This window comes from Gambusia affinis, linkage group LG15, assembly GCF_019740435.1.
Source record: "Gambusia affinis linkage group LG15, SWU_Gaff_1.0, whole genome shotgun sequence".
Taxonomy (NCBI): Eukaryota; Metazoa; Chordata; class Actinopteri; order Cyprinodontiformes; family Poeciliidae; genus Gambusia; species Gambusia affinis.
The window spans coordinates 3,796,168-3,816,111 of NC_057882.1; the positions used below are offsets into that span (position 1 = coordinate 3,796,168).

The following is a 19,944-nucleotide window of genomic DNA, read 5'->3' on the forward strand; positions in this document are numbered from 1 at the left end:
CTCAAATGTCCATCATGTAGTCACATATCCTCTCTATTCCAACTCCATTCATTGGTTTTCCTAACCTCAAGTTACCATGGCTAAGTTCTGGGAGTCTGCTATAAAGAATTGGGGAAAATATTGATTTGCATAAAGTGAAAGTAGGTGAGTTCATTGATAATTGAATCTATGACAAGTTGTGATTGACTGGGACTCTGAACTTGTTACTGTTAGCAAAACAAACTTCTGATCTAAGCAAGCTGAATAAAGGAAGCTGGTGGGTGATGGCGTCTTGAACTTCCTCAGAGTGAAAATAAAAATGTCTCTTCTTTTGCTCTGCAGTCGCTCTGTTTTAAACTCTGCTTTTAGCTAATTGGTCCGTAAATATTTGATGTCAAACGGCCATAGTCCACACAGCAGGGAGGCTAACATAAGTAAATGAAAGATACCTAGCAAGCCTTTAATCAGGAAACCACAGCTTTGTATAACTTTAACAAGTAACTGCTTTATCTTAACAGGCTGCTGAACTATGAGGCCATCTCCTATTATGAATTATGGATGATTTTATGAGCACATATAAAAAGATCAATGATGAAATGTTTCCCTTTTCCTCTAATGGGGTTGCACTGGTTATGTATTCTTCCCTTCTAATCTGCAAATTATGCCTCATTAAAAGCTACATCATGAACATGATTGGAAAATTCACCACTCTTATCTGCCGTAGCTGCTTAGAAGGCCTTAAACAGATAAAACAGTTTCTTCTCCACTAATTGAGACCTTGTAGATTCACGAGACTACAACCCTGCATCTGATTCTTCCTGTCCACAGGGTTGGGTTGATTCAAAATTGCAAGTGGATTTCAAAGTGTCTTTTCAACCCGGCTCAGATATTGCCAACATTAGAGGAAGAGCTTTTCAGATCATTATCTCTTCACTTCTCTTAAGTTATTTTGCTTTCTAAAACTTTGGTTTCTGTGTGAATTTTGTTTTAGGTGGTGCCTAATTCAAGCTTACTCACAGAGATTGTAATTTATTAACTGGTTCTCTGGATGGAATCAAACAGTTTGACTCCATCCAGAGAGGAAACAGAAATGCTGCGTAAAAGATCTTCAGCCATTTCAGTAATTGGATATAAATATTTAACTACTTGAAGAACTTATAATTACTTATCGAATTAAAAATTTGACAACCAAAACTTCAGCTTACATGTCGAAATTTTGTCCACTGGAAAAATAACCAAATAACTGCCTTAGGACTTAAACTGAAAAAAATATTTAAATTATGTGTGCTAAACATTTTCAAAGATGCTAAATCACGGAACAAAAAATTAGTTTTGCTATTAGCGGTCTAGCAAAAGTATGCCCACCACGGATCTAAGAGCTCAGTAGTACAGGATCTAAAGATGTTGATATTTCTTCTCTTTATTTTTCACTTTCAACCAGACAAGTTGGGAAATACAGATTTGTTTTTTCTTCACATGTTAAACCTCAGTATGTAAACTAATTATCAGCTAACCTACATCTGCTTCCAGACCCGGTTATGTCCTGTCTTTTGGTTGACTTGGACTGATTTGCAGTGGTCAATTGAAAATCTAAAATTAACCAAAATAAATGTAACTCTGTCCATGATGATATCCAGTAGACATCCTGTCAGCTGAAGGCCACTGCGATTACTCCAAGGCAACGGTCTGCAACCTTTGCAAACCAAAGAGCCATTTTTATTTTCAGTCCAGTAAGTAAATAAAACTTTTGAGTCGCTGACATTACCTGAGCTTTTGACACAAGAAAACTCTAATTCCAGTCCTTCAGAGCTCCTGTTCCTCAAATCTTGAAATTATTTTATATTAATTGAGAAATACTGACAAAAAGAAAAAAGTAACAAAACATGTAGTGTTATTTGTGCGGTGATGTGAAACCAAAAATATTTTATGATAGCTTGGTGGAAAGCCAAGCTTAGAGCATTTAAAAGAGCTTTTAATGGATTTTAATGGAGGGCTTAGCTGGTCGAGGAGATGTAAATAAAGTTCTCATAATCTGGAACAGTCTCAGGTCAGCTGTAGATTGACTGATAGTAAAATACCTAATTAAAATGGCTACTGGCATTTCTCTTGAAAATGTATATTTACAGAACAATTACTTCCAACTTGAGGAACAATATGCTACATTTAAATTAAGTATTGTATTATTTAAATGCAATAAAAAGCGTCTGCTGTGTGGGATCATTTTCAAACGGCCTTTAAACATCATTTTCATCTGCTGTGAAAACCAACGCAGCTCTTCAGATCTAGATCAGCCAAATCTGATGAAAATTTGTTTCACACATGCCTCAGGGAAGGCGTAACGAGGTGAAATATACAGAAGATTGTCTGTAGAATAAGCGATAAACCTCACTCTCTATTACCACCGTGATTTGATTTCATGCTAATACTGTACACACACCCAGCAAACGTTCTGAAGCACTAATGTAATTTTGCTTTGTATGAAGATGAAAAGTGATGAAACTTGAAGCGAGACGTGTTTTGAAATATTCCAGCAGCAGCTTGTCTTTGGTAAAGCGCTGTGCAGGTCTAGTTGATATGAATACCCAGAGCACACAGAGAGGAACTAAAAAAAGACAAACTGGGAGTCCAAGGTGCTAGTAATGTTTTCATGTTCAGGCTTGTTTTATACTGTGTGTATTTCAATCTGCTAATTGAGTGATAATACAAACCCTTTTGAGATGAAAGGCTTTGATTGTTGCAGAGTTTGGATCTATTAAAAGTTTGAGATAACGAATGGGCAGACATGTTCTGGATTACCTGAATATAAAGCAGAAATTGGCAATAAGCACCCAGAATTCCAATATGTCTCATACTTTGAAATTGAAAAAAGTATATCATTTTGTCTAATATTGCACCTTGTATATTTCAAAATTTATTGGTAGACAAAATAAAAGGTATTTTGAATGTTCTGTATGTAACAAATTGAGTTAAATGCCAAAATACCCTGAAAAAAATACTAAATACATCTAGGAATACTATATATCTGGCAAGACAGGATACTGTATTATCACTGCACAACCTCAATTGCATTAAAGAAATTTTTCCTGTGGTGAGGTATCGTCAAGGTGCAGAAAATGTGGAGGCAGTGAGACAGTGGTGAGGTGTGCGGTAGGAGTGATGGTGTTTTAGGATGGGTCAGCTCTGAGTTTCCTCTTATTTGAAGCAATGATGAAAAGATGACAGATGAGTTTTGCTAAGAAGTCTCCATGAATTACGATGTTTGCTGTAGATGACATTTTAATGTTTAGTGATGGTAAAAATCTGCTGGTAGAAACCCTGGAATGGTGCACAGTTGTGTTCAACTGTTGGCAAAAATGTATGAATGTTGATATAAAACTAGATTTCCCTTTCCTTTTAACTGGAAAAAAAATGCTTCAGTGAGAAACTGTGCAAACCTGCACTGCATCACTATCAGTGTCTCAATCCTTATGACAAAGAGCAGCTCAGAAATCCCAGTCCAAATAACCCAGGGGGTGCTCACACCAGAGCAAAAGCGGTTCTGTTTGGGAAAAGTCCCTCTAAACCAAATCAAAATCTTTATCCTTACCTTTCATTTACAGATATATTTACCCTCTCTTTCTAGAGATCAGATTTCTGCCCTCCTCCTCTCTGTAGTCCTCAGACTTGGCAGAATGCTTTTGTGTTTGACAGCTTTTGCATGGGCAGGGAGACATACAGTTAGGTGTTTTATTTCACTACGCTACAAGGATTTTCTTTTTTCACCTTATTCAGTCAAATGCCTCGGAAGAAAAAAAACACAGTAGCACAAAAGATACTTCAGAGTTGGAGTGTTTGAGCGTACCTTGGTAAAGTGAACAGCGTGGCTGTGCTTTAAAAGGTTATTTGAGTTAAAAGCAGAACTTGAATACACTTTGTTCCTGGGATATAAAATTTATTAAAAAGGCTTTTTCAAACGTTTTCCATCTAAAGGCAGTTGGCTGTCAGCTTACTGCTATCCTGTTTGGTTTTAATGCCATTTTAATAAAAGAAATCATACATATTGTATTTTTTTCATTATATGTTTTTATTTTGGGGCATTTTGTCACATTAGAAGCACAAAGTTTGATGCATTTTAATGGGGTTTTATGTGATAGATCAACATAAAGAAGTTGTTAATTTTGAAGTGGAAGTAGGAAATGTGGTCTGTCTTTATATTCAGCCCCTTTTAATCTGATGCTCCTCAAAAAAGCCAATTGTCTATAATTCTCCTAGTTTGTGACTTATAGACAATTAAGTCTTTTACTAGTTAGATCTTTGGTTTAATCCAACCGTTCTGCGATTCTTGGAGAATATTACAAATCAAACAACATTATAAAAATTAAGGAACACAGCAGACGGGGCAGGGAAAAGTTACGTAGATGTGTAGAGTAGAGTTAGGTTAGAAAGTAACACCAAAGCTTTAAACTCAAACTATGTTCACACAGCAGGCAAACTCAATTCATATCTGACATTTTAATGGCAGCCTGAATGGTTCATCTCTGATCTTTTCACCCCCCCAAAAAATTTGATTTTAGCCAAATCCATATTGTCACCTAAAATCATGGCCTTAGCAAATTTTTGCCAAAAGTTTTTTTGTTTTTTGTTTTTTTTGGTTTAAATTGTCTTTTGGCACTAAATGTAATCTGATATATTTTAAAGTGTCTCCTGTCAGAACGGTCTTGTCTTATTAACTTTATTTAGAAAAAGGAACAATATACAGATCAAACATAAATTTCACTATTTCATGCCAGGTTATAGCAAAAGCCAATTCGCATCTACAGTCCCTTTAAATATTAATATTCAGATGTTTTTCATCAAGTCTGACTCAGTTTGCACTTATTCTTTGCAATTTGTTTTGTGACAGAATCTGCAAAACAATCCTGCTGCTGTAACAAAATATGGTACTACAAAAATATCTCAGGTTGACGGATACAAATGCATGCCCCACTTCTCAAATCTGTTTAATTTCATTCCCTTTCATAATTATCTTTCTAGGTAAAAAAAAAAAAAATCTGACAGAAAACCAACAAAGCATTTGTGTTGTAATGTGACATGTGAAACAGTTCACATCTGATGCAGTCACATCAGCTCCAATATTTAAATGTACTGAGTTCAGTCAAAGTAATGTGATGAAATGAAGGGACCCTCTTATTCCCTGACCAAAAGCACACATAGACCCAGAGCAGATGCTTCTCGTAATGGGAGCACAACAGGAAGTGATTCAATTCAATTTGGCCCGAGGTCTAATAGAACCTCCACTAAAGAAGGAAGTGATAAGGTTTCACAATGCGAGCCCATCTGTGCCGCTATGCCTTTTCAAACCCAGCGGTCCACTGATGCCGTTAGTGTGAAATGAGAAGAGCACACCCTGATGCATCATAGGTTGTAATCACCTCCTCGAATGGGGCCGCAAGACCCCGGGCGTCAGACGGAGAAGAGGTTAGGATCTGTTTTGCTTTATTACATTCATTGCATGCATTGTCGTAGCACATTTTCATTGGGATGAAAAGGGATTAGGAGGCTGGCGGTGGTAGTCAGGTGACCTTCAGGTCTAATGTGCGAATGTCTGTGTTGGTTCACGGTCCTCAGCAGTTTGCCAGACGCCACTGACAGTGTGCTTTTGGCTCGATCAATATACAACCCAGTTATAGATTCTACTACTGCATAAAGAAGCTCAGTGAAATTAAATAAGGTACCTGATGTTGTACGGGAACTACTACTAACACAAATATAAATGTATTTTAATGGGATTTTGTGAGACTAATCTAAAGTGGTACATAATTTTCATTTTGAAGAAGAAAATGCATCATTTTCAAAACTGCCTTTACTGACCTCAATGTGTGGTTTGGATTTGCACTGAGCTCTCTTGAGTCTGTATTTTGCAGATTATCACAGCTGTAAGTTTTTTGGGCTTTCTCACTTAATACAATATTTTTCAACTGATATAGAGTTGAGGAATATTCAGCTGTATAAAATCTAATCTCTAGTTTGTCTAGATACCATCATTGTTTCCTCTAAAAACCAGTATGCATTTATTTCAGGGTGACTTATTGTGCTTCTTTGAACAGGTTAGGATAGGTCTATACCAAACATGTCCATTGGATTTTTTTCCACAAACATTCTTAAAGAAGGTCTGTTCTGGTCAGTTCTGCCTATTTTGAGCCTTTTTTATGAAATCTTGTCACTTTAGTTCAAAATAAGCTGCTGGCCACACTCCTGACTCAACGTTTACACTCACATGAAAATGGCTGCAAACTGTATATCTTTGAAAAGCATTAGTTGAGTCTCCTGCACAACAAACAAGAATGCAACAAATGGTTTCTGGACCAGTAAGTCAAAAACACTTGTCTTTTCCAGCAGTCATTGTACAGTCCATATGGCTAGCTCACCAAACATCCTGGAGCTCTGCTTGGGTTGCTAGGTTACCCAAGCATTGGGGGTTCATTGGAGTTGCTAGGTGAGGGACAGTGCCTGCTGATTTGTGATGTTACATTTGGAAGGTTTTTGTAAATGGCTCATTTTCCAGATAGCAGAAATATATTAACTTAGTTCCAAATTTTTTTTTTTTTTTTTGAGTGCTTGGGCTGTTTTTAGAAGCAGTAGAGACTGAAATGGAAGTATAAAAATATGCAAAATGTGAATTTTGCATAATACTTACCCTTTGAGCTCTACTTCCATTTTCAAACATCAGAATACCAGTATTAGAGTATATACATTTATATTTCTCTGTTTATCAACCAGAATATTTATTTTCCAGGACAGGCAGTTTGAAAGTAAGGTAAGATGGCATTAAACAATATTTTCTGTGCACTTATGTTCTCCTCCTTGCCTCAGACTCTATTATTACAGGCCTTAGTCTTCAAAATTCAGATGTAGTCATTTGAAAAGTTTCTTCTTAATCCTCTGCAGAGCATTTAAGGTCCTGCTGTTTTCTACAAGCTCTAAGAGTATTTTGTTGTTTCTCTCCCCTGTCAGAGTTGGAGGATAGCATTGAAGGTGGCTCCTTAGTTCTTCTCTCATTAATCAGACTGGATTGTTTTTGCAAGCTGCATATGTTAAATGTTTGTTTTGGTCTTTTTCTATGTATGGGTTTCTTACAAACAATTTTATGTCAATAGCATCTTTAGAAATGCTATTGACAGTGTTTATAGAGTTTACTATAAAAATTGTGACATGTTCAATATGTATTTTACCTGCTGTAAAATAAATATTGCTCCCTCAGGGCAAAATTGACATTACTTTGATATTTGTATGCAGTCACGCAGCCCCCAGTAAGCCATATTGTACCTAAATTAGAAGAGAGAAATATCATATTGTTTCTCTAACCCAATAAAAGACGAACCACTACTGCAAATGTCCATACCCAAACACAAAAACAAATGTTGGTACTCCCGTGTATTGTGAAAAATACAAGGCAAATCGCCATCAAATTGATTTGAATAGTTGTTTGCCATTATATCCATCTCTTCTGTTCAGTATGAAAAAACTCACCAAAAAGTTTAGCAATATGAAGTATTGTTTTGACCCACTACAATGTAAACGAAGAGCTATTGCACCTCCAACTAATTACTATTAAGCACATTAGAATGCAATGAACACTGGCCAAGTTGAAGGATGAGTTGGGCAGTTTAGCATATTTTTTTTGCCTGTAGTCACCAACCAACTGAATCCAGGCTGATTCACAGAGGTGGGACACACTTTGTTCCTTTGTTATAGCTTGATGTAACAAAGGAACAAAGATGTACGGGTCTGTCCTGGTGAAGAGAGAACATGAGTCAAAAGGCAAAAATACTGGTTGATCTACTTTCCGACTCTCATCTATGTTCAAAAGCTTTTAGGTAGTGACCGAAAAAACATGATCTTTGATACAAACTGTCTCAATGAGTTTTTTCCGCATGGTCTCTGCGCTCTCCCTTAGAGATGGGCTGAGGAGCTCACCCTATCTCTAAGGGACTCAGAATAGAGTAGTTGCTCCTTCACATCGAGAGAATCCTTCTTGTTGAGGTGTTCCAAGCTTGTCCCACTGGGAAGAGATCCAGAGGAAGACCCAGTGCTTTCATTTCTCGACTGGCCTCCACCTGAAGGATCTGACCCAAGTGACAGGAGAATGGGAATTCTCTGATAGGGATGCTGCCTTTGTGACCCAACCCTGGGTTAGATGGAAGATAATGTACAGATGGAACTGGAGTGTGTGTTCCAACTATCAGGGAATGGCTTCACTGGAAAGGTTTACTCTATGGTTATTGGAAAGATGCTCAGGCTTATTTTGTCCTGACTGTGGAACAGTGGACCAGACATTTACTCTTGCAAAATTGCAGAGAGATCATGGTTGTTTGGTGCATGTCTACTTGTAAATCTGGAAAAGGGTTGAAAGACACTTTGTGAAGTTGTGGCAGTGCGGGTTGCAGGAGATGCTTTTAATATATATCTGGTCCTTGCATGACCAAATCAACAGCTGTCTGAATTCTTAGCACAAAGTTGAAGTTGTTTCTGATGCACATTGAACTCTACCACAGATGCTTCCTCTCACAACCATGTTTGCAGTCTTCATAGACAAGTTCTCAGTTAGTTCTGCTCTCAGTGGTAATTGAGAGCATGGTGTTGGGCTTAAGAACATCAGGGTTTCAAATTTACATTTTGCACATAATGTGAATATTAAGGGAATGACCTTCAAAAGCCTCAAATAATAATAAAAAATGTTGTGAACAGGTGCTGTTGACTGAGCAGACACACCATATTCAGAGGCTTTGTCTTTGGTTCGATTCCCAGCCTTCCCCTTCTCTCCTGTCAAATTACTGTTCAATAAATGTCATTAGTACCAAAAGAGCTGTGTAAAGAGGTGCTAGTTTGAGTTTCCTTTGCCCTCTTATTTTCTCTCATTTTTCAAAAAAAAAAAAAAAAAAAAGAAAAAAGAAAAAGATGCACCTGCAGCAGGTGTTTTCCTGCCTTTCAAAAATGCTTTCCCTGCAGTGCCTTGCTCAAGGGCACCTCACAGGTAGCTAAAGAGCCAGGAGACCTGGGGATTCAAGTTTTGTCAGAGCTGAAGGCTACATTCACCTCGAGACAGTGAGAGGAATGAAGCAAAGTAGCAACGCTGTTTAAACAAATCGGTGATATCATATTAGACCTTTAACAGCGGAGAGGTAAAAATACACCACTTTGATTATTGGAGTTGGCAGGCAGACAGTGTGTGTATCTTGAAACGTGAGGCACATATTTGATCCTTTCCTGAGGCACGGATTAGTGGTGGAGTCTGAGTTTTATGTTGTTGTGTGGCTTGTAAAATATGCAGCAGCACTGGTGGGAGCTTTGTATGGCGGACCCCAGAGCACGACTCGGTGGGATGTCTTCTGGAGTGGGACGTTGTGGATTTGTCAGTCGACCGAGACGAGAGTACACATTCCTGTGATTTAGAGAGCTTTGGGGTAATAAGGAGACGGCCTCTGTCGGGTCTCCTCCATGGGTGTAAGTGTCCGTCTTTTGTTGCTCCCTTTCAGCTTATAGACCCCCCTCCAACACACACAGGTCCGCGGATTCCTCTTTCACTATGGGAATTCCAGGCACATGTTAGTGAGGCAGCATGGCAGTGTGTGCACCCCTCCCCCTGTGCCGGTAACCCCTTGTTCTCATGAGGCCAGAGCATTCTGAAGGGGGGTCGGCGTATGAGAAAGGAGGAGCATATCTAAGCTAATTCATCAACAACCTTTATCTAATCCCTGCTTTTCCACTTCTCCTCCTCACTCCTTTCTCTGTCTCTCTTTCTCTCTCTCTTCGCCTTAAGGCATTCAAGCAAAACATCCATCCCCCACCTCTTTTTCTCTCTCTGGCTCACACGAGTCTGCCTGAACACGTTCAGAGAGCCAGAGAGGGAGAAGATAAATCGGGCAGGAGTGTGTTTCTTGTGTGTGGTGTAAGTTGAATCCTCAGAGGGCTGCGGGTCCTGACTATCACCCAGAGCTAACACGGTGATTATAGACTGGAGACTAGGTGTGGCGAGATGTGGGGATGCAGAGGGGGTGAGAGTTGGGAAGGGGGGCGGCCAGCGTCAGAGGCTTTGTCTATAGTCCTCGTACAGCCCACCAACCGGGAGGAGGCTCAGCTTGTCTGTCAGGGTCTGTCCCGGAGCCATGCACAGTCTGGGACTTGCTGCTCTGCCGTGTGAGGCTGAGCCACTCTTTAACAGAGAGTTAGCTTCAAGGCGTCAAGAGAAGCACAAGTTTAAGGAGCTCTGTGTAGCTGGCAGCGAGGACAAGAGCGAGTGAAGGACTGCCTGTGCTTTCAGCTGTTTTGTTCACTCATTCATTCTTTACTCTGCAAGGATTTTTTATTTTTAAGAGAGCCAACAGATTTTTATGGAGTAACACCGCTTTGGAAGAGGATGTACTTCAAAAGGACACCTTTGATTTGGTTTTAAATTTGAATTTAGATTTAAAGGGTGAGATTTCAATGATAAAACCACTTGGAATATGGGACTTTTAATCTCTGATTTGGACTATGGGGACAGGCAACTCTGTGTTTGTGCTCAACTCTGGATAATTCTCATAAGTATGTCTCATTTTCTTTCTTTCACTCTTAAGTTTATTTTTCTTACTTTATTCGTTCAACAATTGTAGGGTAATGGTGTTTGAAAATGAAGGATTCTGACTTTGTGACTTAAGGCTAGTGTATTATTTACAGATGGTTAAAAAATAATAGTTGTGTGTTTTTAAAAAAAGTGAGTAAAGCTCAAAATCCTTCAAGGCTTTTGTTTCCATACAATGATTTTGGGGACATTGCAAAGTCTGTTCCAAATCCAAACATAGTTGAATTTAATAGTGGGCTGCTTACAAACAAATATTTGGCTTTTTTGTCACTCACAGTACTAATAATTAGTTGTAAAAGTACAGTCTCTGAGGACTTCTTCACATCTGTTGTATGAAGTCGACCGACTTCTTGCACTTGTGAACCGGTTTCCTGATCCAGGACGATTGGACCACAGTGTCTGTGCAAGTCCTGATTTCTCCTCAGAAACAGGATGTCTGATGTTACATCATGAATTATGTATTGGGTTAAGGTCGAGGGCTTGGGCTGGTCGCTCCCTAACATCATTGTTGCTGGTCTAGAACCAAGATGCTGTTTGTTTACTAGTCTCTTTTGGGTGGTCGTCTTGTGACAACACCCATTAGAAGAGCATTTCTTGCTTAACAAAATGCAGTAACTTCATATATGTCATGTATTCCTGGTATTTGATAAAGTCCAGTAGCATAGCATTAGAAACCTCTTTATATCATGATGCCTAAACTACCATGCTTTAGACTACTTTACCATAAACACGGTCACCTGTTGGACTGCCTACGTCTCCTAGAACCAGTTTTTCATTTGACCTGTCGAGTGATTTTGGAAAACTAAACCTTTTCAGCTAATGCTGCTGTTTAATCGATTCGGGCTTCTTGCTGATAGCTTGGCTAAGCATACCACAAAATATTCTGATAAACTTTAAGTCCATATAACCCATCTGTGCTGTAGAATTTGTTTTGTTGACCTGCAGCTGATGAATGGCTGAAAATTAGATTTAAAAATAAAGGCAAGAAATCAAAGTTTAGTTTTTAGATTTTCTGACCACAATATTCTGGTTTTAGTTTTGATTTCAAAGCATTTTACTGAGCAGCTGACCCTTTTCTGCATATCTGGATACGTTTTTCCTAGTCGTGCACCAACTGATCATCCACATTTCTGATTTTGGGTGAAACCAATCTTATCTACATTTAAACTCCTGTGTTTGGATACTGATAATCTCCGGACACCTCATTGGTGGTTTTAATTGTTTTGTTTGTTGTCAATCTCAAGCCTTGTGATTTTGTAAAAGCAAAATACTGCTTCTGAGGAGGCTCAAGAACAGCTCTGTGATCTAACTTGTTGTGCAAGTTTTGCTTTTTTTAAATGTGAAAAATAAATGAAAGGCACTACATTAGCTGCTGCGTCAAGATTAAAGTTACATCTTACAAGCCCAATGTTGAGAAGCTGTCCAGTGATGTCTGTAAACAGAAGTCACATTAAACACGTAACAACACAATCCTTCCATGTAGGGACATATATCTAATAACATAATGGTTGTGTTTATAAATTGATTAGTGATTTTTATTGTATTTTTTATTTTTTATTTTATCAATGCAACAAAACATAAAACATTAATATTGTAATGGAAGGTAAGCTTAAAGCACCGTCGTACAACAGAATAGTCATGTGGTGAGTCATTCCTTCCAGGACGCACTGCAAGGAAAATAAACATTTAAACATGAATACTCATTATGTATAGACTTAGTCGTTTTGATAATAGGCTAAAATAGCGAATATAAACACTTAAAGCCTGTTTTGCCTTCATCATAAGCCTCATACAAGGCCTTTAATTTGTCACGGCTCAATACAGATTAGTTTTTTGTTTTTTCTTGGGTTACAGACCCCTGCCCTGGATGTTTCATTTATATTTGAGAGCACTAAGTTAAGCCATGTTTGCATTGTTTCACAGGTGCTATTCAGTGTTTTTCAGTAAAATAAGATTAGAACATTGAAGTTCATTATGACCTTTCAACATCTGATGTTTATAAAAATAAAAATGTATCGTTCGAAATCAGAAGCATTCAGACTTTTTAAAGATCTTGATTGGCCAAGAAACTGCAATTGGTGTACCCAAAATGTTTATTATTTTGAAAGCATCTGGGACCTCATAGAGGAATACATTCACAACATCCTGTTGTTGTTTGGTTAATGTTTTGAATACAAATTTATATTAAATTTAATTACCCTTGTGTGACTTGTTGACAGTCCAGTAGTATAAACCAGACTGTTGGACGTGTGTCAGCAGTAGATTATTATCTGATTAGTGTGTGTTGACCTTTATGACTCTGTCACTCAGCTGACACAACAAAGACGCTCCGTCTCACTTCCTCATTCATTTTTGTCACCGATTCTCTGTCCACATAATTATTAAGCAAAATTCATATTTTTGCATGTCTTTATACTTTTGTGTCTTAGGTGTTTCTAATAGCAGCCCTATCGCTTAAAAAAACATCTAGTCATTTTATTGCCAATAAGTTGATGCTACTTGGTGTCTGAAAAACAAGTTGTTTCAAGACGCTCCTAGTTGGGATGCTGTCATGGTGGAGGGGTAAAGCACAACCCGCATATGGAGGCCTTAGTCCTTGACGCAGTGGTCACAGGTCCCAACCAGATGACCTTTGCCACACGTCTTCCCCTCTTTCATCACCTACTTGTCACCACTCTCAAAAAACTAAAAGAAACTAAACTCATAAAAAAACAAAAAACTCCTGTTTTCACACTGTGCTGTTACCTAGCAACCCATATGGCGCTCTGCCAGTTGCCTAGCGAACAAAATGAAGTTCCAACATGTCTGGTCAGCTGGTTTTATTACTGTATTTGCTGCTTGAAAAGACAAGTGTTTTGTTATTGAATTGCTATTCAGAAACCACTTGCTGCATCTTGTTGGTTGTGTAGCAGGCTCCACTTCTGCTTTTCAAAGAAGTATGGTTGTATTATTGTGCATCTGTTTCACATGTGAGTGTGAAGATAAGGTGCATGGTCAGCAGCATCTTATTTGAATTTAAAGCTCATAATAGAATGAATTGAGCAGACTAAAATCTCATTATCGGACAATGAACATTTTGTGCAATGTAATGAACATGTTTTGTATAGACCATAGACTTATCCTCAAGGAAGCACAAGAGGTCACCTTTAAAGAATCTGTTGAAGAGTTTACTGACCCCTGTTTCTTTCTTCCCAGCTCTTGCAGGTAAAATCTCCCCAACCAACTCGGATGTCCTGTTCAGCGCCTCAGCGATGACAGCCAGCGCTCCACCACCCAGTGTGTATCTGCCTGCCAGCTTCAAAATGTCCAATGCACAACTGGCTTTCTTCTTGCGGGAGGCCCAGATCACAGGACAAACGGTTGGCGGCGGCAGTAGGAGGAGCAGCAGCAGCAGCTCTGGACATCCGCTGCAGCGCTCCGAGAGTTTTGTGGTTTTCCAGACAAAAGACCTCCCCGCCATCAACATAAGCTTTGGGCCTTTTGCCCAGGACCAGGCTCTATCCAAGGAGCTGCTGCAGCCAGCCAGCCCTCTGGACATCCCGGGGCAGCTGACAGTCGGCTGGAAGGTGCGGGCCTTCATTGTCCAGGCAAGGGTCTTCTCCAACAACCCCATCGTCCAGGTGTTCTTCTACATTGCGGGCCGTGACTGGGACGACTTCAAGGCTCAGGACAACCTGCCGTGCATCCGACTGCACGGCTTCAGGGACGTCCGGGAAATCAAGACGTCCTGCCGCATGAGGGGCAACCTGGCCAAGTGTTTGGCGCAGCTGGAGCTGCCTCCATCCTGGTTCAACGCCAACGTGGCGCCGCTGGGCCGCAGAAAAAGCTCCAGCGACGGGCTCCTGGATGGATTAACCAGTGAGACTCTGCAGGCCGAGCTGTACTACACGCTGCACGAGCCCAATCTGGATGGAGAATGTAGTGAGGGTCACAGAGGGGGTGGCGGGGCCAGAGGAGAACCTCTGTCACAGCACCCTCTGCTGCGCATCGGGAGTATCAGCCTCTACCAGGCCAGTCAGGAGCAGCTGCTGGTGGACAAACAGCTGGACAAGAACATGTTCCTCAGGCTGCCAGAGAAACCACTCAAACCTGGAGAAACACTGAAGATCCTGCTCTACCTGATGCCCAACTCCACTGTGGAACAATTCACCCTCAAGTAAGTCTCATTTCTTTGTTCACTGATGCACACACACTTTCCATCTCTAATATCCCATTTTTCTGTTTTTTTATTGTGAAAGTGGCAAGTAGAGATGCACAACAGAGGCTCATTAAGTTTGTTTTTTCTTATTTTGATGCATCACTAACACATAAACAGGAGTTATGTTTTCCAACCTAAATCATGGAATCTATTATGAAATATAACTAAATCTTTCCACAAAAAAAAAAATTCTTGCACTTTTTCTACTCAGTCAGTGTTGCCAACAAGTTGTTGAGCACCATTACAAATAAAACCATGATGTAAATGTTGATTGCTGTCATGTGACCTTGGCTGTCGAGAATAACAGTTCTGCAAAAAGTATTTGCTCTTTCAGATTCTTAAATCTTCTAGATAAAAGTTTAAATAAATTTAAAAAAATGTTTTAGTTAAAAGAAAATAAATATTAGGCAGATACATCCAGAGTAAATGCAACTCATTTTCAAGTGTTGATTTTATCCAAACCCTTTACATTTATTTATAATAAATGCTTCCTCATATCTTACGGTTTCAGATGGCCATGTGTTTGTTTCAGAAAAGTTTATATTCAAATAATATATCACAACTTTACTACCAGATAGTAACATTTTTCATCACAATCCCCTCTTTTGATTATAAAAAATATTGAATATTTTATATTAATCACATCAGATTTTATTCTGATGGATTTTGCAGCAGAGGTTCTTTTATCTTGTTCTTGCCAGAGACTTTTTTTTGCTCGCTAAACTAGTTTGGGGAGTGAAGCAAGTTGATAAATTTAACTGGCAGCCAGTCAGAAAATATATGTTTTTCTTTTTTGAAAAATGATGGAAAAACATTAAAAAATTATGATGAAAAGTTTAAGATTATTCTTTTTTTTTCAAAACCTCCCTCCAACTTTCTGAGGCCCCCACAGTGCCGCCTGGTGGCCCTCACTGTGAAAAACATCAGTCTAAATCACTGCCGGGTCTCACTTGTCCCAGTTAAGGTCAGAGTTCAAGATCCAACAATCAGAAAGAGAGACTCTGCAAATATTATGGATCTCACCATCATATTTTTCTGTGCACCAAAATAAATCCATAAGGGGAGCAAATACTTTTCCCCAGTTCTGTGTCTAAATATCCTCACATCTTTGTAATTATCATCCCTGCTATGAGTTTCCTCTCTTCAGCCTCAGTATTCACCCCCAGCACACAGCAGCAGAATTAGATCAACATTTTTACATTGCCTCAAGATGAATTCCTGCATTCTTTGATGGCATCAGTTCATGGAGTGAATGCATGTGCAGCTAATGTTAAACAACTCCAATTCATGTAATATTTGCCATTTTGGCCTCTTACCACTCAAGCTGCTTCGCCGTTTCTGTTCATTATAGGAAGATGAGCATGTAATCACGTATTTCATCCTTCCCATTAATTTCCCCTTCACTGCTCAAAGTGGTGCGCCTGCAGTAATTAAAGTCAGGTAAGATAAAGAGGAAGAGATAGTGTTATAGTGAAGTAGCTCTCTGGGGTTACCTATTTGAAATGTTGACGTCTGACCAGAGATTTCTTCTTTACCTTTTTTTCTCCCATGAGATCAGGCTGCTTCTCAGAGTAGGTTGTGTTTAAAGGTCAAGTCATGGCTGGAGGTGACACACTGGAGCATGCCACTTCTCTACTGCAGGATATTTCTGGCTCATATTGTGGAGAAAAACAAACTGATTCCAGGGGGAAATTAGAAATATTATTTATTGAATAGAAAAGATATATATTCATCTTGTTTAGCCCATTTTCCTTTCACCTGGAAAGGATAACGAGCTAAACATTTTATAGTCACTATTGTAGTCGTACCACAAGATATTGTGATAAAACTTTAGGTCCATATCTCCCACCTCAAGAATCATCTAATATAAACCTGGAGTAAAGATTAATGATGGCATTGAAAGGCTATTTTTGGATACCTCATGTTTTGTGTCCCTGTATTATTTCTACATTATTTACCCTGTTTAAGACTCATCTGTGCTTCTTAGCATAATACAAATCTTTGAATAAATATAGATTTTAAAGGTGACGAAAATGAGATGTTCTAGGTGAGTTAGGTGAAAAGAGATAATGGATCATAATGCAAGCTTTTATAGAAATCTCTCTAATAGGTGTCCATTAGTGGCTATCAATTTACTCTTTTTAATATTTTCTTGGCAGAGCTTCTCTCATTTCAATCAAATCGCTTTTGTTGCCTCTGTATTTGAGTTTTAGGATGTTAACTACCTTTCTCAGAGCATTATGCTCATTTTCCACTCTCTCTGATATCAGAATGTCGTCTCAGAGGGATGTTAATGGCTGTGACGGTAAACGGTACTGCTCTGTGTTAAATTCGAGTTTGACCTGTTCTCGGGTTGAAAGACGCTGAGGGAACAGGAGGCCCCATATCATTCCACTGCTCTTTTCCACACAGTATTTGAAAATGGAAAATGAAGAATTGTTTGCACTTAACAAAGCTTGAGAAAAGCAGTTTTTTCCTCTTTTTGTTCATTTAAAAGCCTGAAGGAGAGAAGCAACGGCAGGTCCTCATTAACTAATTCAGGAATGATGATGAAACGCTCTGTAAATACACTTGTTCTAATATCTTACAGACCTAAACCCAGAGCTTTGCAGAGCCCTAATTAAGAACTAGTTACTCCTAAAAACCTTATTCAAAGTCAGTGTGCTTTCTGCCTGCAGATAGTCTTGTACAGTAAATCATTTTGCAGGCATAAAAACAGAAAGATCAGAACTTGTACATATTGAATCATTAAATGTTGGCAGTAAAAAGCTATTTTATTATTAAGCCTTGAAAAGTTGTGGGTGGATATGATTGTATTAGATGAAGGATGAGAACATGTTGCTGACCTGACAACACAGAGAGAAATCAGGTTGTCTGTAAGCAGGACGATACAATTCTTTGGTTGTATTAGACAAAGACTATTAGGAGTAAAATGCTCTATCACTCGAGGACTGGAGTTACAGACCTCTGCTTTACACTAGCTGCGTTTCCACTGACCATGTAATTGGGCAAATTGGAATTATGAAAGTAAATTTGCTTTATGGGAATGTGACAATTTACTTTTTTTTTAAATATACTTTTTTATGCTAGGATGAGGTGGTTTCCTGCTGTGTCCAAATTACTGTATTAAAATTGCAAAGGAAACACTTTTTCACGAGTCAAGTGATCAGGAGCTGGATGCTACTATTGGCGAAAACGACAAACAACAATGGGAAGTAGTTGGAGGATGATGGCATGATTTTTATTGTTTTATTGCATTGGCAAACTTATTCATGTGTGATTTTAATGAAGTTTCTCATTTAATGGAAATACCACAATTGCAAAATTGTTTTTGTTTTTTCACATTATTGGAATATTGATAAAGTTTTGCGCAAATTTGTAATGGAAACGCAGTTATTGTTGACAGGCAATATGAACTTGAAATATTTCGACAACAGTTGCATAAAGTGGTGCCACTGAACCGCCAAAATGACAAAATAATTGCATTGAGTCGTCTTTTAATCGATGTTTGTTTGAAACAAACATTTGAAATAAAGATCCTCCATACAACAAAAGTAATAATATTGTGCAAACATCTAGCTGGTCAGTGTTCGGATAAATCTGAATTCTTACTATAATATTGTTTCCCAAGATAAACAGTAGGATAATTATTCACAGAAAAACAGTTTTACTGTGTCGGTTTGTAGCTTAAGTCATCTCTCAGAATTGTGGATGAAATCCCAAATACTTAACATGATGCTAAATCACTAAGTTTTGCAAACCTTGAGAGCAAAGCACTGATTTTAGAAAGCAAAACGTAACCTTTTGTAATTCACACCATTAACAGGAAAGGTGATAAAACATTTCAGTAGGACGTGTCGAAATAGAGGAAGGAAGCTAACGCTAGCTTATCACCAAATGTTTCCCTATTCAAAGACCCTCAGTAGAAGCAGATTTTCTGAAGATATCGTAATCATGTGTGCAAAGTCTGATGATCTTTTTGAAAAAAATTAAATGAACTGTGTTTTAGATGAACTCTTAGAATACTGAAGAATTTTTGGTTTATGGGTGGAGAATAAAACTTAAAAACTAGATTTTATGGAGCTCAGAACCACGAGTGACACCAGTACCACAGTTTGAGAAGCATGGAACCAGACTATTCTGCTGGTGAGGGATCCAAGGCTATCAACAAAAAATATCTGTACATTTAATCTAAAAAAAACATAGAAGAATTGTGTGTAAAACTTGATCTCTGCCTGTTGTTTAACCAATGAAACTGAAATCCTTTCTTGGTACAAGCCCCTGTAACCAAGCAACCATGACTAAAAGATACAGCTAGCTTCGTAATGTGCCTGATTGTGGTTCACAGATAAAGAAAACCAAAAATTCAGTAACTAAGAAAATTCCAATTCTTCTATAAGGTCAAAAGAAAAAATGCTCAATGTGAAATGTTACACTACACAGTCATGGGAAAGTCTGCCAACATGGCATTTCTCCAAGTAGATGGTTGCTGACACTTTGCATAAGAGTGCAGCATCCTAGTATGTAAAAGGACATCTTGGTGGAAGGAAAATGTGGTGGACAACAAGTACATCAACAACGATAACTGCAGCCATTACAGGACTGAGATTAATCCTATTCAAGAGTTTGGAGCAGAGTTACAAGGTGTGTGAACTTTGGCTGAAGAGAGATAACATCAGAAGTGTCTTACCTTTTCTGTGATTTATCACATTTATCCAAATGGACCTCAGTTTCTCTAAATCTTACTTAAAGAGAAGTTCCTGCAGACTGCATCCAAAACAACATATGAATCACCTGCAGCTTTGCAAACCCGTTTGTTTTCTCTTTAGTTGAAGCTGCATTCTTGTTCTTCAACTCGTCCCTTTTATTTAAGGAAGCAAACAGCACCTGAAAAGCCCACTACTCATTAACTGTGGTGATTCTTTAGCCTGTTTGAAGGTGTGAGATGAACTTGGCGACGGCAGCATGTTTTTGTGAAATGAGCTGGGCCCTGGGGGTAGCTTCCATCTGAAATGTTTTATTCAGAGCTTTGGAGGTGGTTTAGATGTGCACGAAGGGTTTAAAAACATTCTCACACTTCTTGTTGCAGTAAGACTTTAATCATTAAAGCTCAAACTCTCAAGCATCAGAGTATACATCTGGTATACTTTTACAGTGTTTTCATACC

At 38.6% G+C, this 19,944-nt stretch overlaps 1 protein-coding gene across 3 annotated transcripts in view; it reads left to right on the forward strand.

Annotated features, from left to right (window-relative positions):
• tmem132e (transmembrane protein 132E) overlaps positions 1 to 19,944 on the forward strand; it is a 414,476-nt gene that overhangs the window by 269,527 nt on the left and 125,005 nt on the right. For 2 of the 3 annotated variants that reach the window (XM_044140671.1, XM_044140672.1), the window contains exon 2: positions 13,775 to 14,735. In XM_044140671.1, the coding sequence (XP_043996606.1) occupies positions 13,775 to 14,735 (961 nt within the window). Of the gene's footprint in view, positions 1 to 10,082; positions 10,543 to 13,774; positions 14,736 to 19,944 lie in introns of those variants that run through there. The other variant, XM_044140670.1, reaches the window with a different exon arrangement.